Source organism: Neodiprion lecontei, chromosome 4 (assembly GCF_021901455.1).
Source record: "Neodiprion lecontei isolate iyNeoLeco1 chromosome 4, iyNeoLeco1.1, whole genome shotgun sequence".
In the NCBI taxonomy this organism is placed as follows: Eukaryota; Metazoa; Arthropoda; class Insecta; order Hymenoptera; family Diprionidae; genus Neodiprion; species Neodiprion lecontei.
Window position 1 is genome coordinate 36,091,427 of NC_060263.1, and position 24,524 is coordinate 36,115,950.

General features: G+C 35.8%; 6 protein-coding genes across 15 annotated transcripts; 2 read left to right on the forward strand and 4 right to left on the reverse strand.

Moving 5' to 3' along the window:
• Window positions 1-27: 27 nt before the first annotated feature.
• LOC107219586 (protein shuttle craft) lies at window positions 28-11,892 on the forward strand. Of its 3 annotated transcripts, none has more exons than XM_046738597.1 (11): window positions 28-255; window positions 5,564-6,952; window positions 7,051-7,224; window positions 7,443-7,832; window positions 7,956-8,237; window positions 8,447-8,737; window positions 8,810-9,273; window positions 9,380-9,910; window positions 9,997-10,103; window positions 10,207-10,347; window positions 11,468-11,892. In XM_046738597.1, exons 1-10 carry the CDS (start codon window positions 237-239, stop codon window positions 10,316-10,318), a joined length of 3,759 nt encoding a protein of 1,252 aa, XP_046594553.1. In that variant the 5' UTR covers window positions 28-236; the 3' UTR covers window positions 10,319-10,347; window positions 11,468-11,892. The 3 variants fall into 3 exon arrangements, with proteins under 3 accessions (XP_046594553.1, XP_046594554.1, XP_015513330.2); XM_046738598.1 differs by having other exon boundaries at window positions 11,728-11,892; XM_015657844.2 differs by lacking the exon at window positions 28-255 and adding an exon at window positions 5,277-5,422.
• On the reverse strand, window positions 938-5,255 carry LOC107219594 (histone acetyltransferase KAT2A). Its single transcript, XM_015657855.2, has 5 exons — window positions 5,161-5,255; window positions 3,550-4,547; window positions 2,875-3,435; window positions 2,072-2,796; window positions 938-1,999 (listed from the first exon to the last, which is right to left on the reverse strand). The coding sequence occupies exons 2-5, from the start codon at window positions 4,518-4,520 to the stop codon at window positions 1,806-1,808; spliced, it is 2,451 nt and encodes an 816-aa protein (XP_015513341.1). The 5' UTR covers window positions 4,521-4,547; window positions 5,161-5,255; the 3' UTR covers window positions 938-1,805.
• Window positions 11,893-13,592: 1,700 nt separating the features above from the next.
• On the reverse strand, window positions 13,593-18,333 carry LOC107219595. 7 transcript variants are annotated; one of them, XM_046738600.1, is made up of 11 exons: window positions 18,060-18,330; window positions 17,844-17,961; window positions 17,334-17,544; window positions 17,100-17,208; window positions 16,857-16,958; window positions 16,304-16,568; window positions 16,026-16,187; window positions 15,341-15,943; window positions 14,780-15,213; window positions 14,479-14,686; window positions 13,593-14,367 (listed from the first exon to the last, which is right to left on the reverse strand). In XM_046738600.1, exons 4-11 carry the CDS (start codon window positions 17,181-17,183, stop codon window positions 14,138-14,140), a joined length of 2,088 nt encoding a protein of 695 aa, XP_046594556.1. In that variant the 5' UTR covers window positions 17,184-17,208; window positions 17,334-17,544; window positions 17,844-17,961; window positions 18,060-18,330; the 3' UTR covers window positions 13,593-14,137. The 7 variants fall into 7 exon arrangements, with proteins under 7 accessions (XP_046594556.1, XP_046594555.1, XP_015513344.1 ...); XM_046738599.1 differs by lacking the exon at window positions 17,844-17,961 and having other exon boundaries at window positions 13,593-14,358; window positions 18,060-18,332; XM_015657858.2 differs by lacking the exon at window positions 17,844-17,961 and having other exon boundaries at window positions 18,060-18,331.
• An 857-nt stretch (window positions 18,334-19,190) lies between these two features.
• On the reverse strand, window positions 19,191-21,307 carry LOC107219574 (ribonuclease P protein subunit p20). 2 transcript variants are annotated; one of them, XM_046738604.1, is made up of 4 exons: window positions 21,107-21,307; window positions 20,648-20,816; window positions 20,536-20,573; window positions 19,191-19,619 (listed from the first exon to the last, which is right to left on the reverse strand). In XM_046738604.1, exons 1-4 carry the CDS (start codon window positions 21,281-21,283, stop codon window positions 19,611-19,613), a joined length of 393 nt encoding a protein of 130 aa, XP_046594560.1. In that variant the 5' UTR covers window positions 21,284-21,307; the 3' UTR covers window positions 19,191-19,610. The 2 variants fall into 2 exon arrangements, with proteins under 2 accessions (XP_046594560.1, XP_015513317.1); XM_015657831.2 differs by lacking the exon at window positions 19,191-19,619 and having other exon boundaries at window positions 20,360-20,573; window positions 21,107-21,306.
• On the reverse strand, window positions 19,800-20,325 carry LOC107219575 (transmembrane protein 203). The gene has a single exon (XM_015657832.2). The coding sequence runs from the start codon at window positions 20,323-20,325 to the stop codon at window positions 19,912-19,914; it is 414 nt and encodes a 137-aa protein (XP_015513318.1). The 3' UTR covers window positions 19,800-19,911.
• A 120-nt stretch (window positions 21,308-21,427) lies between the features above and the next one.
• Window positions 21,428-24,450, forward strand: LOC107219573 (cleavage stimulation factor subunit 1). Its single transcript, XM_015657830.2, has 4 exons — window positions 21,428-21,640; window positions 22,202-23,099; window positions 23,279-23,372; window positions 23,652-24,450. Exons 1-4 carry the CDS (start codon window positions 21,570-21,572, stop codon window positions 23,894-23,896), a joined length of 1,308 nt encoding a protein of 435 aa, XP_015513316.1. The 5' UTR covers window positions 21,428-21,569; the 3' UTR covers window positions 23,897-24,450.
• Window positions 24,451-24,524: the final 74 nt, after the last annotated feature.

Genomic DNA, 24,524 nt, shown 5'->3' on the forward strand with positions numbered 1-24,524 from the left:
AAATTTCAAAGAGAACAATTGGTGTCAGTTTCAATACTGAGTTACTAAATACGATTACGTTTCATAAATTCTGGTATGTAAAGTTCTTTCTGATTTCAAGTTCATGATAACATCTGACGCCCTCCAACCATCTCGTTAACTGTTCTACCTGCTATAATTGTATCAGAAGTCATATCAGTACTAATTTAGTGACTAACGTCATTTGACAATGCTGATAATTGCTATTTCTGTGACATATGTGCTTGTTAAAATATGGTAAGTATGTAGATAGAACTCAGTTTCATCGGTTGCGTGGCAGAGTTTCCCATTGCTGTGAAACAATGATAACAGCATGAGCTTTGTTGATAAAACACGATACTATTGTCTCGAAAAATCACTATTGTTATAAAAGTATAAAATTAAGTTGGGTATTCCCCGGTGCCAGGAAGATACATCTGCATTATATATCTTCTTCAAACATCCGGTTCGATTTATGTTATAGATACGCGAAAACCTGCATATTTGCACAAAGTGATCTGACAATTTTTCTGCATAAACTTTTTAAAACTCCAAAACTAGTTTTCAGTTTTTTGTAGAAAGTTATAAAATTTTTTTTCGAATACTGGAAAAAAAAAATATCCAAGACTTGTAACATCTGTTCAGAATCTGTTTCAGAAACGCAAAAAATGCAAGAGTATTATAAATCTTCCTACCAGAAAGAGATAAGAAACTTTCTCAAAGTAATTGGAACCCATTGCTGACCACAATAGAATAATTTGACTTTCTTTTTATATCTATTACTCGAATACAAATTTGCGATAATAATAAAAGAAATTCGTTTATTTCGTCTAAATAATGAATGAATCACGAGCAGTAGGAAAGTTTTATTCAAGCAACATATCATGACTGCTATCGTGAACTTGAGAAAAGCAGTGTTCCAGAGACTGACCATGAAGAGAGGCATTATTATAATCACTGCATTACATTAATTAATTACCTATTTGGCTAGTTACATTAATTAGACCATGAAGCAATGTAGTTGAACTCCAATGCAATGGTTGAAAATACCGTGCCCAAGTAAATTCTTGAATGTTTTACTCAGTCAATTTTTTCGGCAATAGTATTCAAAACCTGAGTTGTACATCGATTCATACGAAAATTCCTGGGACTGATTATATGAATTTCTCTCTCCTGCCGTAAATGTGTCTTTTAAGGAATTTCCAAATTGTCATTTAATCGATAGAAATATATTTACAAAAGTCAGTTATCTTTATTTAAACATATATTGTATGTATACTACATATACATAAGTATGTATATCCATGGATTATTCACTTGCAGCACCTGACCAACATTGCTTAAATCGAAATTGAACTAATCAGTAGCTAATCTTAATTCAAATTATTCTCCAATTTATGATAATATATACAGACGGCAAATTGTGGAATCACATTTTCGTAGTTCTTTACTTTGTGAGGCCCCTAGCTCTAAGAACAACTCAGATTAAACATATGTTTTACATCCTTTTGAAACCCGAAATATTTACCTACACAAGTCATTGACAAATTAATTAACGCAGATTTTCGAAACCGTATTCATTTGAAAACGATTTTCTCCTAAGTATCATAGTACGCAATAGCATACATCGGGTAACTCATAGTTTAGCATAATAAATAATAAAAGTGTTTAGTGCATAAAGCACAACGCGTCATAAAATCAGTACTCAGCCATCAGTTAGGTGAATATCAATGAGTTTGCACTGCATAATTAATACGATGCTGTAGAATAAATGGGGAACAATCACTCTAAACTTGATGAAGTCATCATTATTTATCCCAAAGACCTATTTCCTTCATTCTTGTTTGAAAATATTTTTCCAACGCATTGGCACATCTATAATATTCCGTATCCGGGCTGTTGTACAATCGACAATTTGTAAATATTCGTGTCATATCAGCTATAAACAATCGCCGAGTTACATAATATCTGGCCTTAAGACGGTCGCTCATAGTTTTTAAGTCTGAAAATATGACAAAATCATTAATCATCATTATCTTTATTACAATAATCGATGCATATGTAACATATTTACCCATTGGATATTTGATGTGATCATAATAATCAGGGACATCATTTTTATCAACAGGCTTTAGGAACGGCCATGCAGTGCTATTATTTTTCACAGTATTCAAAACACTTTTTAAGGCGTTGTATAATGAATCTGTCACATCCAAACAAGCCTCCATTGGCTCTGGTCCCTGCGTTCCTTTCGCGACGCCTCTCGTTCTTGTTTGAGCATAACTTTTCCATCCAGTTTCCCGTATTCCTGGGATAGATTCTACAGGAATTCCTCGCACACCCTCTTTGAAGCAGGTCAGGCCAGGATGCACCTTTTGTATTTCTTGTTGCCTTTGATATATCAATTTTTTGATTATTTCTTTCTGTTTTCTTATAACTGCAGTGAATTCTGTGTACACAATTTTAGCGTTAAGTTCACAGTGCATCAGAGTAGCACCTTCGTAGTCTTTGATATACCCTTGGTACATGGGTCTAGACATTTTTATGTCCTTGCTAAAACCCTGCTTCTTGAAGTACCCGATCGCAAATTCATCAGCAAACGTTAAAAAGTGCAGTATATTGTTTTTTATATGATAATCCTTGAGCATGTTCATCAAGTGTGTACCGTATCCTTTGACTTGCTCTTGACTTGTCACAGCGCAAAATACGATTTCCGTAAATCCTTGGGTTGCAAACATTCGGAAACAAATTCCACCAATAGGCCTACCATCTTTGATAAGCGCCAAAGTTTTATGTTTTCTGTTTAAAGATATTAAAAGAGAACCAGAAGTAAGAATGAAACTTGAAAGTTTTGTAAAAGAGATAAGAATTACTCACGGATCGAAGACTAGTTGAGATATATATTCTTTTGGCATTCTGGGTAATTGGTGACTGAAAACGTTGTGTAATCCTATCAACCAGAGCATAGTTTGCTTCGATACTGGTTGTGTCAGGCTGTTTCCAATGACATGGAACTCTATAATCTTTCGACTTTCCTCAATTTTTGCAGTTTCGTCTCTCGGCACATTTGGTGGGAAGACTGCGTCAGGTCCGCACATGTAGTTAGGATCATTTATCGTCGCTACAATTTCTGCTACAGTTTCTTCCGGCAAGTCTTCGAAAGCTTCTTCATTTTTACGTCTTTTCAAATCAGGCCTTCCCTCTGAGTGAGATCGTTTTTCAGGAAGTTTTTTTAGCCCTGGGCTTATATTTATTGTCGTATAATTGTCTTTGTCATTGTGCGCTACACTGATTTTCTCGAATTCACCAGGCCGTCGTGAGTGATTCCCCTTTGATTCTAAGGCAGCTTGTAAATGTGATGGCGGTACTTGTTTGAACTCTGGATCCCATATAGGAGAGCCATCAGAGTATATTTCTACTTCTAGCATAGATAAAAACCTGTGGATCAGAAAATGTGGCATGTAGTGATTTGGAATATACATTTGGAATTAGTACAATCGAAAGTTTCTGTCTGTTATAAATCTAAGATTTAAGGAAAAACGTTACACATACTTGGGAAAGTGCGTCAGGACTAGAACTCTCTTTTCAGGTGACATTCTGTCTCGTTCGCTATGACATTTGTCCATGAGTTGTCTGCAGACTGATTTGAATACAGCTTGAAGTAAAGTTCTTCCAAATACGAGTGTAGTATCGTAATGTGGTAAAGAATCGCAGAAAGCTGGTACATGACAAAAGACAAGCCAGCGTGTGTAGTTTATTTTATATGCGGGTGCTTCTTCGGCGTTACCAGCAGTTCTTCTAGCACTTGGAGTCTCGAAATTCCAATGATTTAAACAGTGCAAAAACATCTTGGCTAAATCGTACATCGCTTGCCATTCGCGTTGGGATAAATGGCCAAATTTGTAGAGCACAAAATTAGTTATAGCCTTGGCTATGCTAGGCCTCTCAAAAGGCGGCTGACCCAGAGGTCCCTCTATTGTCGGTTTAGTCATAGACAGGATACATTTTCGCAAAAGTTTAAATAAATAGTAATAGACTTTTTTTGTATCCGGATCCTCCTCCCTGTGCATTCCCATGAAAATGTTATCAACATCGATGACCATGCCGAGTAGTTTGTTAATTTCGTCATCGCTTTGGGATTGCAGATGTGTGATATGCTTTTCAAGCACATGGGTGCAGCTTCGACATGGATCGGAAAAGTTAGCAGCTGGTTGCTGCATGTCATTCTTTGGACACTTAGTCAATGGTTGAGCGTTCTTCCATCCGTTGCATTTGCACTCGTCGGCTTGGCATGAGCTGTAATTTGCCAGTTTCAATAGCTTTTTTAACTGGGGCCAATTAAAAACTTGATGTTTGCGTTGCTGAATCCTCTGCAAGTTGTTCTGGCGACTAGCTTGGTCCGTACCTCGTGGCGAACTTGACTCTGCGCTGTTACTGCTCACGAGGTTTTGAGATGTACTTGTCACGGACTGCACTCGATCCTCAGACGACATACCTGACATGGTTCTGGTAGTTTCATCCATTGAAATGATTTTCTAAAATTACTACACCTGAAAAATATCAAATTTATGACAATGTTTATGTTCAATAGCATGTTTCTTGATTTCCCAGATTTGTATAATGAATTATCAGTGGGAATTAAAATGTGTATTACTTTGGATTATATATTCAAATCAGAAATTATCGTATCTATGAATTAAAAATCAATTACTGATTTTTTACCAAGAAATAGCTGGTTATCGACTCTACTCATTGAAGGAAAATTGAATTTTGAACTTTGCGAGAAGGGTAAATTCAAGGTTACGCAGGCCGGGTAAATTGTTGACAAAACATTGAGACAAAGTACGTGATGTGAATTTGAAATTGAAGTCAATGCGACGCAAAATCGTTACGAAATAACCGAGATTTTCATTCGTGAGATACCCGATGAGTATAATTATCGTTGGCGCAATGTCCTTTTTGACAGTTTTAATTTTTCGCGCAAATATCGATGGCTGTGGGTTGTGCGTACAGCTGAGAAAAAAAATACTCTCAAGTAGGGATTATTTAATCATTTATCATCACCACGTCGAGGGTATTCCAAGTGCGGATAATTAAACATGTATGATAAATAGGTCTAAATTTACGACAAGAACAATAATGAATTGTAATATGTTTATTTACCAAAGCTTCCGTTCACATATTATTGTAACGCTGCGCCTCCATTTGTTACGTGATTTTAGTTCGTCCGAACGCCACGTTCTCAAGTGATTCGCACGGAGCGTTTGCCTACTTTTAATTTTGATTTAACGCTGGTAAGAAATAAGTAAAAATATTCCACCTTACTTTCCTTATCAATATTCGCAACGCTGCGCTAGTCGTCGGATTGAAATACCCCAAACACCCTTAACTAACCCGCGCACAAGTCGACGACGCATTTTATCAGGTATGTGCGTAAATTTACTCCGTTAAAAGATATTGGTTAAACTATGGAGTTTGGTTAGTTCGTTTGAGATCAGCTTATAACCAGATCATTGCACCATATTGCCCCACTCTTGAAGTTTGCAATCCTTCAACTCATTTCCAGAAAGTCGTTGGAGGCAAGCCACCCTCTGGTGGAGTCAGAAGCCGGGGAAGTCCCTTTGCCATTGCGGCATTGCCATGGCAAGCTGGGATGGGTCTTATTATGGGCCTGAGGACCCAAATTTTCATCGGTATTCGGACCAGGGGAACGTGGCGCGCAACTGGAGCTATTATCCTGAGAATGGCTCCAACGTGCAGCCGAGTATCTCGAACCTGGGTCAACAGCACTTAGCCAATGCCTATCAGGATCCGCAAATGGCTGGTGGTACTCAGTATGCAAGGCCACAGCCTTTCTTTGAGAACAATAGATCGCAGCTTAATCTTCCGCCATTCAAATGCAAAAGTGGGAACCCGAATGACAAACTTAAGAAAAAGAATTACCACGGTAAATTACCGTTTGTCCCTCAGCAAACGATTGATCCCAGTGTCGTTGAGAATTCAAACCTGCATGCAACCGCTGGTGAGTTTATACCTAGCTCCTTGAAGGCGCTGCAAACAGCTGGGACAAACTCGTCTGCCAGTAGTAGTGAAAATAATGGCAGAATTATGCTGGAAAATTATGATTCCTCAACTCAGCATTCGGGAAATTTGACCTTCCACGATTCGAACATGCCGAAAGTTGACCATGTGGATATTAGAAATAAGCGAGATAAGAAGGATAGGAAATATGATGCAAATAAAAAAGGCGATAGTTATAAGCAGAGGGATACTCAGGATGCTCAATATCAAAATACCAATTTGTTTAAGAATTCTGTCAGGAATCAGAATCCGAAGAATCGCAGATTCCAAAATGATAGGTATTCTAACACCAGACATTATTCGGATAATAGTTCTAATTATACGAGCGATAAGGATAGCGATAGAAGAAAATGGACAGGTAATTCCAGTGTTCGAGAAAATTTTGAAAACGGTTCATATCACGGTGAAGAAGACGCAACTCAATCTGTGGAGGGGACTGTTAATAAGCACTATAAAACCTCTAGACATGATAATACCCGACAATCTGGTGGTTCAGCCAAGTATTACGGCGATCAAAATTATTCTAGTCACAATTCTGAGATGAAGTACAGTCAAACGGGTGGTAAGAGTGTTAGAAGATATTTTAATGAAGATCGTGGAGAACGGTATCGTGATAAAAGAGACAGATACAGTGATAAGTATGAATCTGGGATCAGGGAGAAGAAAACTAGCTATGCAGATTACAATGGATACAAAAATAATTATGAAAGAGAGGAAAGAGGGGAACGGAGCAGAGACAAGGATAAATCTAAGGATAAGGATAATTCAAAAGGTATCAGGGATAAAGAGATTGAAAATTGGCGATACAAGAATGACGAAGATGTCAAAGGAGGAAGTAACATGAAGCGATTGAGTAACAAAAGATCGGAGAAAGGTAAGAGATCAATCACCCTTACTTTTGGGATGACATTTATTTTACAGTGTGTCATATCTGGAAATTACTTACACTCATTTTTTTCATTCTATGCACAGATGATGACGCCAGTCAAAGAGAACGTCTCACTGAACAGTTAAACCGAGGACAATTGGAATGTTTAGTTTGCTGTGATCGTGTCAGGCAGCAAGATGCTGTGTGGTCATGTTCAAATTGCTATCATGTGCTTCACCTTAAGTGCACCAAAAAATGGGCAAAATCTTCACAAGCTGGTAAGTAAACACTAGGTTCGCTGTGAATGAGCATTTCGTTTCTTTCAAACCCTTCGCTGCATATGTTTTACTCTACGATTTTTAATTGCAAAAGCCAAATTGTTTCCGTTTCTATGCATAATTCCTGAAAAGAATACTATTCCAATGAGTGATACAAATTCAGTCTAGAAATTATCACAATGATCTCTGACATATATGAATTTGCTATTTTGATACAGAAAATGGATGGCGTTGTCCCGCTTGTCAAAATGTGACAGCAGCTATCCCAGAGGATTACTTTTGCTTCTGTGGTAATACTAACAATCCAGAATGGAATCGACGAGATGTTGCTCACTCGTGTGGCGATGTTTGTGGCCGTCTCAGATCAAAATCAAACTGTGTACACAAATGTAATTTATTGTGCCATCCTGGACCTTGTCCACCTTGTGTTGCAATGGTTACAAAACATTGCGGCTGTGGCAGAACTTCGCAAACTTTAAAATGTAGTACTGGTACACCATTAGTCTGCTCTGCAACTTGTGAGAAACTTTTGAACTGCATAACTCATACCTGTGAGCGAAAATGTCATCATGGAGATTGCGGAGACTGTGAAAAACTCATCCATCAGGGTTCGTAATTTATGTATTTGTATCAACGAATAAAATAGAAATTAGTTATTGGAATTATGGTAATTTAATAAGCTAAACAATGTAGTGTTTTGAACTGATTACCTTCATCTCATGTGTTCACAGAATGTTACTGCGGGAAAAATTGTCGTGATGTTGCTTGCGTTGCTGATGTTGTAGCAAGTTACAGCTGCGAATCTATTTGTAACAAATTATTAGAGTGTGGTAATCATAACTGCAAAGCTTTATGTCACCCAGGGCTTTGCGAGCCATGTGTACTCAGACCAGAAGCTGTATCTCATTGTTGCTGCGGACAAACACTTTTAACTGAGCCACGAAATAGCTGTTTGGACGAGATTCCAGTTTGCGAAAAAAAGTGTTGCAAGCGTCTCAAGTGTGGGCAACCTAGTAAGTTGGCATACTTTTACACCTGACATTAATTTTCTCGTCTCTACGTATATGTGTTCGAAAATAATTTATGTATTATGTTATACTATTGTCAACGACAATGATATTCACATGCAGAAAACAAGCCATTTCTTAACTATAAATCTTGGATTATTTCTTAAGAACATATAATAATTGATAACACATGATAATTTCAATTTTTTCCTCAGGTAATCCTCACATGTGCAAATCCAACTGTCATCAGGGAGAATGCCCTGAGTGCGAATTGACAACAAAAGTGAAATGTCGTTGCGGCAACATGGACAAAGAGATCCCGTGTAAAGAATTGACGACCAAGGCAGATGATGCACGATGCCAGAAGCGATGCATAAAGAAACGTTCTTGCGGAAGGCATAAATGTAACCAGATGTGTTGCATCGACATTGAACACATCTGCCCGTTGCCTTGTACGCATTCTCTGAGTTGCGGAAGACACAAATGCGAACAGACTTGTCACAAGGGTAAGTGCCTGAAACTTTTTCTAGTCAAATTCTAATTGCTACATTTAACAATGTTAAATTTAAAAATCTTAGGTAGATGTCAGCCTTGCTGGCGAAGCAGTTTTGAGGAACTTTATTGCGAGTGTGGAGCCGCTGTAATCTACCCTCCTGTACCATGTGGGACGAGACGCCCAACGTGCGACAGGCCTTGCTCACGACAGCATGTCTGTGATCACCCTGTGCTGCATAATTGTCATAGTGAGCCAACGTGTCCGCCTTGCACAGTACTCACGCAAAAATGGTGTTATGGTAAACACGAACTGCGAAAAGCAGTTCCCTGTCATGTTAACGAAGTTTCATGTGGGTTAGCATGTAATAAGCCTCTTTCATGTAAGAGGCACAAATGTATAACCATTTGTCATCCTGGGCCGTGTGAAAAACCGGGGCAAGTTTGTGCTCAGCCATGTACAACTGCAAGAGAATTGTGCGGACATAGTTGTTCAGCACCATGTCATGAAGGAAAATGTCCTGAAATTCCATGTAAAGAGATGGTCAAGGTTAGCATAATTAATAAAAAGCATTCGCGATTCTATTTTAGAAATTCGTATGGCTCGTTCACCCATTGAGTTAATTTAAAAAAATTGTATATCTCCTATTTTCAAGGTGACGTGTCAGTGTGGACACAGAACTATGAGCCGAGCCTGCGCAGAGAATTCTCGTGAGTTTCAAAGAATAGCTAGTGGAATTCTGGCTAGTAAAATGGCTGAGATGCAGCTGGGACATTCCGTAGATTTGGAAGACGTTCTAGGACAAGGTGCAAGAAAGCAAAATCAGTTAAAAACTTTGGAGTGTAACGAGGAGTGTAAGATGATTGAAAGAAATCGAAGATTGGCGTTAGGACTGCAAATAGTCAATCCGGATCTAAGTGGGAAATTAATGCCGAGATACACTGAGTTTATGAAGCAGTGGGGTAAAAAAGATCCAGTCTTTTGCCAGATGGTACATGACAAACTAACTGAACTAGTTCAACTGGCAAAGATTTCTAAACAAAAATCTAGGAGCTACTCGTTCGAAAGTATGAACCGTGACAAACGTCATTTTGTTCACGAATATTGCGAACACTTTGGATGCGAAAGTCAAGCGTATGATCGAGAACCCAAACGTAATATTGTTGCTACTGCTGTGAAAGATAAGGTATACTTAATTATTCGCTACCTGTAATATTTTGCCACTTCACAAGAGCTATTCTATTTTGTAATGTGTAATTCATTCAACTTCAGTGCTGGTTACCAAGTTTAAGTTTACTTGAAATGCTACAACGAGAAAGTGGTCAGAGGAAAGTACCAGGACCAATGTTGAATTCTGCAACAGCTTCAAGCTCTCTCAGGTAAAATAACGAAAATTCTCTCAGACGAACCTAATATTGAGATGCTACGATTCTTTATCTAATTCAAGTCCATACACCAAATATTTGAACTTGTGCATTACAGGAACGTAGAAGTATTACCACTGCCTACTAAAAAAAGTCCCAAGGTCCAGTCTGCACCAGCGACTTCAAAATCACCTGAGCCTGAAATTGATTATTTTGACTATCAGGGTTGATCGGTTGGGTTCTGTAACTTAGTTTATAGGTATGTATAATAGTCGGTAGGCGGCTGAATTCCAATTCTAAAATTACTTGAACTTAAATGGAATTCTGTTGCAGTTAAGTCTTTTGAAGTATAGATAATAATCAAATTGGTAACGCAATTACAGTCCAGTAATTGAAATGAATTTGTAACAATGATGTTAATTATTTCCAATGATTCTTTTAGTTAGTCATTTAACTGGACATTAATTAAGTCTAATTCTCTGAAAGTTTCTGCGTATATAACAAAATATGCTTGGCTTGCTAAATTTGCGTTGGAGGTATGATTCATTGCACATGTTAAATTCTGACATATAATATTCAGTTTATCGAGGTTGGCTTTCATGCTATTTGATCTGGAATTATGTTGTCGCAAAATTTAAAAATATAATAGACGACTAATTCTCAGACATTAATCTCACTACTTATTAGTATTAATGAATGATACATTGATGATTAATAATTTCGGTTGTATCAATAATTGCGTCCTGACGTATATTTTGCATTACACTTTTTCAAAATATTTTTATCAAATCTTTACTGAAAGTTTGAACGTATCAAATGTATGTGCTATGAAATTATTCCAAGGAGACATTGACTTAAAAATTCTTCTCTGTACTTCTGCATTACTTAAGAAATCGGGTATCTGCGGTATTAGCTGCAATTAAGCAACCAATTTCGGAATCGTAACGTTATTTGAATATTGCATTGGATGAGTTTTATTTACTTCTTGCACAGTAAGTTTTTGAAATTTGACAGCATGAAATCAGAGACCGTATGAAAAAAATTGAACTTGAAACAGACTTATTTTCTTATTTGCTCTGGAATGATTTGTGTAAAATAATCTCTATATCATTTATTACTTGTATCATAAATAATGAATAATTAGGTTTAAAACTTTTTCATAAAATCCAACACAGTTGAATCGTTACTCTTGAAATTGCTTTGAATGCCACAATAGTACCAATGTAAACTTGAATTTAATGAATAAGAAATGTGTTACTTTTATGAAATGCAAAGAGACTAAAAATACTGTGTGTATGCCAAATAACTTCCAAAAAACATTGGCAATTATTACGTGGTATTACCTCTTCGTTGGTATTTATTGGTTTTTTTTTTTACAGTAGTATTGGATAATGAAATTAGAAACTCTCACTCAAAATTAGAATGGCTATTGCTGGGGCTGCTGGAATAAATTATACAACGGTATTATTTTGTAAAATTTTATTTCGTTTATATCAACTATATTGTACTTATCTGACTGATTCTCAGAGATAAATTTGGCAAGAAAATAGTAAGCCAACTAGCTTCTACCATTTCTAAGTTGTGCTACCATTATGTTTCGTTACATCCTGACTTTACAATTCACACTTTGTAACCACAGTATTGAAAACAAATTGGCCGAATGACAGCAATAGAAGGAGTTCAACATTTGGAGCAGTGACGTCAAATACATGTGTGCTTCCTATTTTGAAGCAATTAAGTTTAATGTCAATATTTATGATATTAGTATCACGAACAATCAATAAAACTTTGCTGTAACTTGGAAGCATATATTACATGTTACAATGAAAATATACCTTGCCCTCGAAATGTGTTGGTTGAGTGGGATATGTACTCGATATGATAATCTGGTGAAATACTTTGAAATCGTGCTATTGTAAACGCGCAATGAAAAGTCATTATTGTATCATTGAATACTGCTGAATTTTCTACTATTTACATTATATATGGATTCATTTAGAAATTGTAAGTTATGATATTAATTAGGAAGGGTCTCTAGTCCTTGATCCTGATGTCAGTAATCAACAACGCACATTTTACTATTACTAAGAAGCTACTGACGATTATATTTTTGATACTTTTTTTTGTGTTTAATTTCACATTTGTTCCGTTGCAATAAGCAGTAAAGTTGTCAAGCCAATGTTTTGTTACATTGTTGATTGCTGTATTAGAAATTAAGTAAGAGCGAAATAACTCTGAGATTTTACCTAATACGTGTATTATTATTATTGAACTTGAATAATTCAAGCAATAGAAAATATTATCAATAACTTTGAGATCTTGAAATACTGATATTGTTTGTCCACTGACAGTAATACTTATTTACATGCTACCTCAAATTGTGCGAATCCCTCCGAATGATATACTTTCATCAATAATTTGAAGCTCACATCGATCATTTTACATAAATAATTATTCATAGGAATAGCTTGAATGTAACATTTTTGTGATAATAATTTTCTTCTGCTTTTGTTTTCTTCTACAATACTAAACTCATTTATCGTAAACATTTAAAATAGATAACACGAATATTTGGCACATCAAACATTGATCATATATTTTTACCTAATTTACTATGTCTATACCCTACAAAAAAGACCCAGATCTTTTATAATCATGTAAGATTATAATTACAAAATTGTGGTTGAAAAAATTGTCATCTCCAATAGCCACAGAAAAATTCATCGTTATAGCATACTATTTGATGGTATCAAAATATCTGTAAGGATCGAGTGTAATTCCTTTAGATGCAATCTGTTCGAACTTCTTTTAGAATTTCTTCGTTCCAAAGGTGAAGACAAAATCTAGATCTAATTTTTACACCAACAAATTGGAGATGACTAAAATTTTACAATCTTACACAGGCATAATGAGGCCTTTCATAGTAGACATTTAAACGCATATCACATATAGGATCACAACACAGTTACAAGTTTCATTTGTAGTTTTAACCACTTAAACATCAAGTTTTAGTATTAAATATTTTTGTTGAACATTCAAGAATAGGGCACTTTCAAAGGGACTGCCTAAGGTGTAAAGGATATTTTGTCACATGATATTACTCCCTTACTCCCTACCAGTAACTAAACTAAGTTAAAGCTTTTGGGTTATATACAGTCTATTACCATTGCGGCTGTAACAAAATTATAACAGAATTATATAAGTGAACCGCAATAGTTCTGGAATGTCCGTTAACTCGATGGCAATATTATTGAAAAAATTTGTTATCATTTATTAATTTCCTTTTTTTTTTCATTTCGCCTTGGACCACCAAAAGGTCATAGAAAAATTAAAATATACACACTTACGACTGCGGGAAAAATATGTTTTATATTTCGTAACTAAACCTAATGTTAAAAATATAACTATCGATCAAAATAGATTTCTTGAAAAAGACTTTATGTATGAAGTGATATATTCTTTTTTCTTTTTTTATTTTTAATCTTTGTCAGTTGAACACAGTCACTGTTTTAAAACGTCACATGTAACTATTGCTATAATTTGGCTATTCAGTGCTATTTTCAGTTTTTCAATCTTCCATGGTTTCAACTTTTTTTTTTTTAATATTGATAAACATTTTACATACATCATATTGTTTTGTGAATCGTCAAGTTGGAAAAGTACAGTCTCACTCAGTGGGTGGTTTATATTTTTTAACAATTTAGGAAATCGAATGAACCAATTTGGAAGATAGTCATATCAGCAATTACTGTTATTTCATGCCACTCATCTTTTGAATTTTAAGTCAGAATTACTACCGGAAATTCGTAAAAGCCTCAAGAACTTTGTTACGTGCAATGATTATCTGTAGCAATAGTGCTTGAATTCAACATTTTGTTATTTATTTTTCAACATGAATGTATTTTTTTCAACCTTTCCACAAAAATAACAATTTCCTATCGGCGTAAACAACTTTCAAAGTCCTAGAGAGTTTTTGAATATCTACAGGCAGTTGAGATATACTTTCTCTTTTTTCTTCAGTCTATTTCAGAATGAAATTGAGTATTGCTTCATATGTAAAGATTTTCTCTTTGTTTCATGCGTAAGCTATAGCTGGGATAGGTATTCAGATACTGATGACGTGGGCTTACCGATGGCTGTTTAGTTATACTCGCCATAGCGCATCCCATTATGAGTTCCAGTGCTCGGCACAAGGTTTGATATAGTAGCCAGGGCCATGGCTGTGGAATTTGTGCTGGATTATGCCTTGTGCCAAACGTAGCTGTTTCTGCTAGAAGTCCTAAAAATATTAATCGTACAAAAGATGCAAGTGGTTAACCTCGCATTCAAAATTTGCTGGCAAAAGTCTATATTAGCTTAAAAGAATAGTATTAACATTTCTCAATCTTACCGTAAGGACCAAATATCCTACCAATATCTGCAACGCACAAAATTATTCCTAAAATTGCTGTAGCGTAGGTAACATTCAAGACTTTTCGTATCTGTAACTTTCGTGCTGCTGCTGTGTCAGCCTCCGGTATATGCAGCGGTGTATCAGACTTAGCTCTATTTACATATGCAATATGATTTAATATTGAGTGAAGTGTAAAATCAGCCCCCTGAAAGACATCTTATTTCGTTTATCGGAGATCCCAATATTATTAAATTATTTCTGGATTCAACAATAAGTCAACTTCAAATCTGTACGTTACCGTGATTCTGCCTTCCGTTGTTGCATTATCTGGCAGTAAACTGCTTTCTGCTGTAATCTCTTCGGGATCGTCTTTATACTTGTCATTTTTCCATGACAAATTTTTTTTCCTCGTCTTAGTAATTTCATCCTTTTCATTGCATTTGTTGTGTGTCAGTTTATTATTCATCAATGCCGCCTTCTCGTTGCAATCTGGTTGATCAGAATCGGATTCTGATTTTTCTTGTAGCTCAGGATTTTCAGGGACAATGCTATTATAGTGTGTCGGACTTTTATCCAGTGTTCTAATACTTATGTCACTACTCCGACGATTTATTATCAAAGGCTTGATCTGGAAAAATTCGGAATTCCTTCGACAGGAGAATTCTGAGTTTCTACGAGAGTCTAATTTTGTTGTCGTCATCAAACTGCCTATGTCCGAATTCCGTCTCGAACCTGTAATATTATAAAAATTAACAGCCATGAATTTCGATACATAAAAACTGCCTTCTTCCTGTGTTTTAAGAAATTTTACTTTGTACTTGAATTCAGCATTTCTGTCAATCTTTAATATTAATTTTACCTGTAGGGCTATGATCCAGCACGCTAGGCAGTCTCTGTTCTTCAGTTAAAAGCAATCTTTTCGGTGTTCTGTTACCAAAGTCACTATTCCGTCTCAACTTGGTTGCGAATTGGGAGCTGCGATTTTTTTCGTGAGTGAAATCTGAGCATCTTCTCAGGTCTTTGGTGCTACTAGCAGGTGTAATATTTTCTGAATGTCTCCGTAATATACTTTCCGGTGTCCGTGGTCTTTCTGAATTGGTTGGCTGCTTAATGTTGAACTCCGAATTGCGTCGTGATTCTGTAGAAGGTGATGTCTGTTCTTCGTTGATGAATCTAACGCTGCACTCAGAGTTACGTCTAGATGACCCAGAAATGTCGCTCCCTCTCCTACTTGCCAATGAACTTCGTCGGCTTGGGCTTGAAACTGTAATGATCGGTAGATTGGCAGTTGACGGTGTTGGAGTTGGTGGTCTGACATAAACTTCCGGTACGGTAGATATCGCTGGTATTGGTTGATTAGCTTGCGTTGACGGTGGTAACTGAATACCCAAAGCGGTTGATGAAGCAACTGGATCTTTGCGATTAGATTCCAGGTTCTTTGTTGCTATGTTTGTCGGGTGAGCTGAAAATATATGTTGTCACATTTATTTGGATCGATTAAATACTCACTGTCCTCGGTCCCTCTAGCGCAATGCTACTACTACCTTTCAAGCTTTGATTATGCTCAGAATCTTTAGCTATACTTCCAGGCACATTATTATCGTCAGACGCTCGCAGCTTTGGCCCAAGTAGAGTTGGTACAAGCGCCGCGGCCACAGAGGTAGCTAAATTATTGTAAGGCGCAAGCATAGCAAGCTGCATTATTCCTACAATAACATGTAAGATTACTAAATAGCTATTTTGCATACATTCGACTGAGATCAATGTTAAAAAAGACATTATGCTTGATTATATATTACTAATAATTGGCTCGATAACAAACCTTTTTGATTCATGTGAGAATTATCCCGCGTTAGCATACTATTTGGCACAGTTCTTAGTAAATGCATGACTTTGTAGCCAGCATGCAAAAAAGTCAAATACAGCATAATACTCCATACAAGGAATATAGTTTGAATCACATACTTGGCTATGTAATGATTGTGAAAGGCAAGGACGCCATCGCTTGCTATAATGCAGGAGAAATGAGCCGTAATTATTAGACTTAGACAAGATTCTTTCTGCAGCTTTTCAGGACCAAACTTGAGCTGAAAATTAATATGTATGCATATTTTTAATTACTTGACAAGGATTTACGTGAACATTTGAAGGACCGGTTTCAAACATCCTGTTCTTCGATGATATAAGCATACAACATAAGGCAATTAAGTCAACAGTACCACTAATATATCTCTATCAATAAACTTGTGCTGTTGCATTAACGACAAATGACAAAGACTGTTTGTATATTTAATAGTCAGCGTCTCCTGTAATTGCATAAGTTTTATCAGCTGAAGCACTATGCTCTTTGAGATACTGTAGAACGAATGTATCACCTGTGTTAGTTGAAGAAAAGCCAGTTGTATCAGGCAAAAAGCAGAAGTCACACATGGAAATCCGATGTCCCACATTATTGAGCCAATAACTCGAGGCATGGTCTAGAATGATTTTTTAAAGTTTTCCTCTATTATGAAAATAAGGTATGTACGTTGGCTAAGCCTAAATGTTTAGGGTGCCAAAAAAATGTTCTCATGACTTTCTGTTGAATCATTTGTATTCTAATATTTATCATCACTCACCTCTTTAAGATTGTATGGATCTATGAATAGACAACCAGACCTCGAAGCACCGAGTAAGCAAAGGAATACATTTATAGTTGACATAAAGGGGCGACTTGAAATAAGAGATCTGAAAAATATGAGATGATATACATTCTATGTACACTTGCGCGAATATTTTTACACCCTATTTACAAAAATAATTATACATTTGAGAAGGAATTACAATTAACGAACGACTGATTGTAATAATACCTTAAATTTAGTATGGAGAAAAATGTGTAGAAGCTGAGGACAAAAAAGAGGCACGCAAAACCATAGGTGTGTAATAAGAATATCCATCGTAAATCCTGGTTCACCACCACCAACGAAGGTGCGATGATCAATAGCTTGTCAACTGGTTCTGAACTTGATAAACTGGATACGCTATTTCTCCCTGGTACTGGTGTTGTCACATTGATAATACCTGTTCACAATATCGAGATGATCGTGTTTCACATGAATAGTTCACATGCTGCCACGAATCTTACTTCTTATATCAAGTTTATAGAGTACAGAAAATTGATATTCTTGCATAATTTCATATCATGGAACTCTCTTACGTACCTCCAGCGAGACGATAGGATAGAAGTATTTGATTTTGATTCTACCCTGCTAAGCCACTAGAATAACTTTAATTTCATGTTTGTCTAAATTTTATTAGCAGCATTGATGAAATATATGCCAATCAGTAAGGAGTTGCAAATAGTAAAATATTGAACTCACAAAGAGATAAATTGAACAATACTATGCTTTTTCATAAACTAGTTTGCCAAGCCAGAGTTATGGTTCCAGCGAGCTATCACACTTCTGCTTGTTAATTCTTTGCTTCTTATTCGATTTTCTAAAAGTGGCATACATACTTAAATGATAAATAAAAGATGTTATATTTCGTCAGTGTAAGAATAAAATAATAACAATGTTAATATGCTACAAACTCACCGTTGGTCCAATTACCCAGGTTGTCCATAATCTTTTGATATGAGCTCACCACACATCACTAGTCTTTATTGTCGCTCTTTTTTCAAACTCAATCAAGATTATCTGCCCAGTTAAAACTTTCTCAGCCAAGACAGGTTCAAGTATGCTAGCAGCAACAGGCTTTGGCTATAGAGTGCTTTGATTCACACCCCTTCCACATCACGTTGGGGTTTTCCGTCTCCCTTTGGTTAGGAATATTGATCTTGGTTGGAGAAGGGTAGGAAAGGGAAGTAAAGGGAGGCTGCAGGAAAGAGGGTGCTTGTCGTCACAGGCTACAACGACTAAATTGTTTATTTTTGGGATTGGAGTCGAGGCATTGTTAGGATCAATTTCCCCTGTTTAAACACTGACCGACAACCTAGGGTCAAAATGAATGATTATCAGAATAGAATAATTAACTAAAACTTAATTAGTTCTCAAATATGAATGAAATATGAAAGATAACAGAAATTATAATTATTATGCTATAATAATCAGTAATAATTTTACATCATCAAATTTTTTTAATTAGGCAAACAAAATGATACATTTACATCATTTTATATCGAGAAGTTGACGCATTTCTGATAATTCAAAGATAATTTAATGACTTGATTGATCGTGAAAATTTGCTTAATTTTGCTCATTAAACGAGACTAAATGGGATGTTTCATTCAATGTATACTGTAGTTGAGTATTGAATACCTGGTGTGTGTCAAGTACTGTTCACCACAGCTAACAAGCTCTATGTTTAGAATAGAATTAATCAAATCATTATTGGGGTATATTGGCAGAATATGGTATCAGAGATGATAACTGTTATTATAGCAAATACATTCATATTCATGTATAAGCCTGATTATATAATATTGCACTCCAAGTATTTCAGATACAAAATACTCATAATGAGACCATGATGGATTTTAATAATTTTTACCTTATTAACATGTAAGTTTTAGTAATACTCGCTTTTTACTTACTTTGTAATTCAGTTCCTAATGTTGTCAAGAACCTACCTTTTTTATTAGCAGTTTTAAATTATTGGCCTAATGTGATTGTTTTTTTTTTTTAACTATAGGTCGAAAATTGAACTAAGTATAACTGCACAAGTTATCCAATATTTAATTTACTTTTATTCATTGTATTTACACATCATACTTTGCAGGAATTTTGTATCTTCGGTTATTTGTACAGCTTCTGCTACATACGCATTTTATATTTGATTATATAAAACCTAAGTAAATTAAGATTAATCCTAATCTAATTTACATTATACTGCATTATTTAATTCACTGCATTGGGCCACAGCTAACAGTTGCGCAATATACATTAAAAAGAATCAAATGCGAAATAAACGATGTAATATTTATGCATAAATTTATCACGTATAAATACTTTTAGATTTTAATATCAGTGTACCAAGCTGGGATACTCGTTTTAAAATAATGTAATGTAATTTTCAATAGCTCCAAAAGTTAAAATTATGCCAAGCAGTGGTTTGGAACTTGAAGCATTTGACAGTCTCTTTCACTTCTAACAGCACTGAAATAAGAGATGAATATTTGACGAATAACAAACGTAATTATCTATCTGAGATATCATGATAATGCTTAAGGAAAAAAATAAACACAATTCTTACTTAAAATTAGTTTGAGAAATTTGTTTGAATACGCACTTAAGGGAACTATTTATGTCCATAAATAAAGTTTTGGTAGACACTAATGCACTTTACATCAGTTTATCGTATTGTGTACATAAGCTCAGTTGCAACATATACAGAAGATTGTTGTAAAGAAAATTCTATGACAGGATCATTTCTATCTAAAGCCCTGGGTCAGTGAAGCTGACAAGCCCTGACAGCAATAAGTTGTAAGAGAATAAAAACAGGGCTCAAAACTTCAGAATATTCCAGACTGCTTTGACCTGACAATTTTTTGCAAAGTAAATACTTGAAAACAAAAACTAACAAAAGAAAAGTCAAACTCCATAGTGCTCTAAGTATAGCACTTTTCATTACTCCATCCATTTGCATTCTTATGAAAATAATTGCACAAAAATATGTGTTCAAGCCATCACCGATAAATAATGGCGAGAATATAATCCACCAGCCTCCATTGCCTGCGAAATAATTGTTATCTATCTTCATGGCTAGCAAAATCGTAAATATTGTCAATGATACAAGATTGATCCATATTTCAAATATCGTTAAACCCAGCCAGTGCACTAATTCGTTGAGGGAAAATATCATCTTGAGGAAGTTCACAATGAAGAAAAAACAAATATCAAATATGGAAATTAAGCTTCTTCATTGTCTCATAAAATATAAAGCTTACATCCAAACACTACCTCAGACTGAATAAACTCACTTAAAATTAATAGTATGTGTTTATTTGAATGTCTCAAACAATGCTGTGCGGAACACTCGAATATGAATGGCTGAATTTTGCCGTTGATTTACCTCATAGTCAGCGTCATCTGTGATAGGCTCAAAATCATCTATAAAAGTCAAATTAATTATACCATTAATACTCAACAATTCAATGTTCAAATCCTAGCCCAGCTTTACCTACCAGTTATATCTACAGTCGACGTATTTATGTCCAAATCGACAGTGCCATGGTGATTTTCTTTCAATTGTAAGGCCAAATTGCAAGCTCTGCTTACCGCAGCACCAAGAGCATGAATAACAATTTCTTGTTCACCGGAATCCAGTAGTTTTTCACATTTGTTCAGCTGAGCCTTAAACAGAGTCGATAGTATTATGAGAAATCATGCATAATTATATTCTTGTTTACAATGAAGCAACAATCGTGCAAAATATAAGCAAGAATTTATAAATTCTGATAGCTGGAGCGTTGGAAATTGTAATTACCAGAAACAAGCTGAAAAGAGAAGGTACGAGACTGGTTTACAGTGTTTGTCAGTTTTCCAACTCCACACCATGGATATTTATATAAAATAATTGAAAAATGGTACGGAACATCATGTGATTTAAACGCACCAAATGAGGTTAGGGTGCCTGAGGTTACCTTGAAGTTTGTTTTGTTGGTGATATAGAAGTCCTTGTCACTTTTCGGTAAACGTGGCGGTAATCTCTTTCTTATAACATGTTCGTAGGTGGGTCGCAGTTTGATCTTAGAGTCCTTGATTGAGCTTTCTGTCAAATTTTGTTGACTCGATTCAACTTCGCTTTTCGCAGCAGCCATTGTGGCATTTCTCCTGTATCCTGAGAGGAGGTTATGCGATTGGCAATTCCTATGGAGAGAGTTGAGATTCTGATTACGATATCCAATCGTGCGACATGCGTGCGACTAACTTCGACAGGCAAAATGCATCAACATAACATAACCTCTCACCTCGCAGAGACCACGACGGTGACAGAGGCGAATCACGAATTGTCGTTGGTCGTATTTTCGGATTCCGTTTTGTGCCTGAAAAAATAAAACCAGCAAAATTCAGTCGCCGAAGGAGAATAGAGATTATCATTCAAACATGAAGGAGCCAGATTTGGATCCGAAGAATATTATTAAAAGCAGAGAATCGCTCTATCGGCTTATGATCAGGTAAGCAAATCTCAAATTTTTCACTACTTCAAACTTCTCATTACACGTTTTCGTTATGTTCAGACACCATTGCTTCAATTTGTGTTTTCGTAAAAAAATTACGGATAATTAACTAAATGGTTATTCATATCTTATTGCAAAACTAGTCATTTCATACGTCCCTTAGAGGGTTTAGAAAAACTGATTTGACAAGGTATCCAGCAATGAAAGTTTATACACCATAATTAGGGATATCGGAGGAATCGGATTTTTCTAAGAAAATTTTCAGATATAGAATATTTGCGAAAAATACTTCACTAATTTGCTAAGTTTTCCCAACTCCCAGTGACATCTTGAAACACCTTGCCTAACAATTACAGACTGTGATATCACAATATTAGGCAGAAGTTGATTTGATTTTCTCTTTCATTTACATATCAAATTGTAAGAGGCACAGTCTCACAAATCCTGCTGTTTACACATTTTTACATAAGCGTATGACTGGTCATTTTGTCGAAGTAATGAAATTGTGTTTACTAATCTATAAAGTGGTCTTAGTTATATGGAAAACATATTTTTCAGCCAACTTTTCTATGATGGTCATCAAACTCTGGCGGTTCAATTGTCGAACATGATACAAGCTGAGCCGCCTTGCCCACCTTCAGATAGATTGTTGCATTTGATGTTAATCGGTGCTGCGCATGAGCCAGATCGTACAAAAAAAGAAGTAAATAATCTACCGACATTTTCCAATGTCGATAATACTCTTGGTCCTGGTTTAGATTTAGAGTTTGAAACAGAGGCTCAGACGCAGGCACCAGAACCGGCACAATATGAAACGGCGTATGTTACATCGCACAAAGGAAATTGTAGAGCAGGAGCATTTTCGGCGGATGGACAGCTAATTGCCACAGGCTCCGTCGATGCCTCGATAAAGATTTTAGATGTTGACAGAATGTTGGCCAAATCTGCACCGGACGAAATGGCACCTGGTGATCAAACTGGGGGGCATCCAGTGATCAGAACGCTGTACGATCACTTGGAGGAGGTGACTTGCTTAGAGTTTCATCCCAGGGAGCCAATACTTGTTTCCGGGAGCAGAGACTTCTCAGTCAAGCTCTTTGACTTCAGTAAAGCAAGTGTTAAGAAAGCTTTTCGTACTATAACAGACGCCGACCAGATCAGATGCTTGTCGTTTCATCCGACTGGTGATTTTCTTGTTGTTGGAACAAATCATCCTGTCGTTAGATTGTACGATGTAAATACGGCACAGTGCTTTGTATCTAGTATACCCAGCCATCAGCATACGGCAGGTATAACCAGCATTAAATATTGTCTGGACGGTAAGACTTACGCCTCTGCTGGTAAGGATGGAAGTATTAAATTATGGGATGGTGTATCCAATCGGTGTATAAATACTTTTGTCAAAGCACACGACGGGTACGAGGTTTGCTCCGTGACGTTTACAAGAAATGGAAAGGTATGTTTCTTCTTTAATTTATAAATTAAACTGACGTCAATAATCGTGACTAAGGCAAACACAGCTGAGAATTATATTTACACTTTGCTGTCTTTGTGAATTTCAGGGATGTCCTTTCCCATGTCACTAAAGTGTCTTGGTAAAAAATATGAATATAAATTCTTGATATTCATTTTCAGTATTTACTCTCATCTGGAAAAGATTCTTTGATTAAATTGTGGGAACTGTCAACGAGCAGATGTTTGATTGCTTACACAGGTGCTGGTACAACAGGTAAAAGGTTTTCGAGTCTCTTTGATCTGGCACTTGAGATGTTAATCATAATTCTTGGTACATGTCAAAGTTTTTCATTTACGCGTGATCCACATTTACCAATAGATTAAAATTGTAACTACTTACAAAATAAAGGTTGAATGTAGTGGTCATTGTCATTTTCAGTCAAAATCGAAGTGTAAATCACGCTTATGTCTGCGAAACGAAAGTTCGTGCATTTTTGAAAAAAATCATAACTTGTGGTCATTTTTAATTATATCTTGTATTTTTTTCTCACAGGAAAACAGGAGCACAAAGCTCAAGCAATATTTAATCATACTGAAGACTATGTGATGTTTCCGGATGAGGCTACAACCTCTCTTTGTGCTTGGAATTCCCGAAACGCTTCCAGAAAGCAGCTTTTATCATTGGGTCACAATGGCCCTGTCCGTTTAATTGTACATTCTCCGACTGCTCCGGCTTTCTTAACATGCAGCGATGACTTTAGAGCAAGGTTTTGGTTCAGGCGAATGCCTACGCATTGAGGTGCGAGTACCAAAAATTAAATTAGGACCTTACCTTATTTATCATGGGAACATAAATATTCTAAGGAAATTTCACCCTTCGACATTGAAGGTACTGATATTTCTTTGCACGTTAGCATTAAGATCGTCATAAAATCAATGTCATTATTTTTCCTTCATTTTTTATTCGCAATTGATTTACTAAATTCATTGATTATTTTCGCTTTTTAAGAGACGCAATTCTTGGCCCGAGAACGTATATGAATCTTAATCTCGGTATTAATTGCTGAATTGAATACAGATAAAGCTTTGGATTCATCCCACTTATGTAGACAAGATGAAAATGGGAAACAGAGTTTCACCAGAATAATATATTTTTTCTGATTTCCCTCCACATCTATTTGATGAAGCCAACTTTTCCATAAATAAAATGCAAATATTTGTGAACGAAAAAAAAAACAATTATTCCTAGGAATAATCAATATCGTAAGTTAATAATTTGAAGTTATTTCGTTTTATTGTTGTTTTTTAAATTTTTTTTAGAGATAAACAAATGTATTTTTTTTCGATAACTATACAGTAAAAGTATTCGCAAGTACATAACTAGTTTTCGAAGTATTCACGAAAATTTTGAAAAATATGTTTAAAA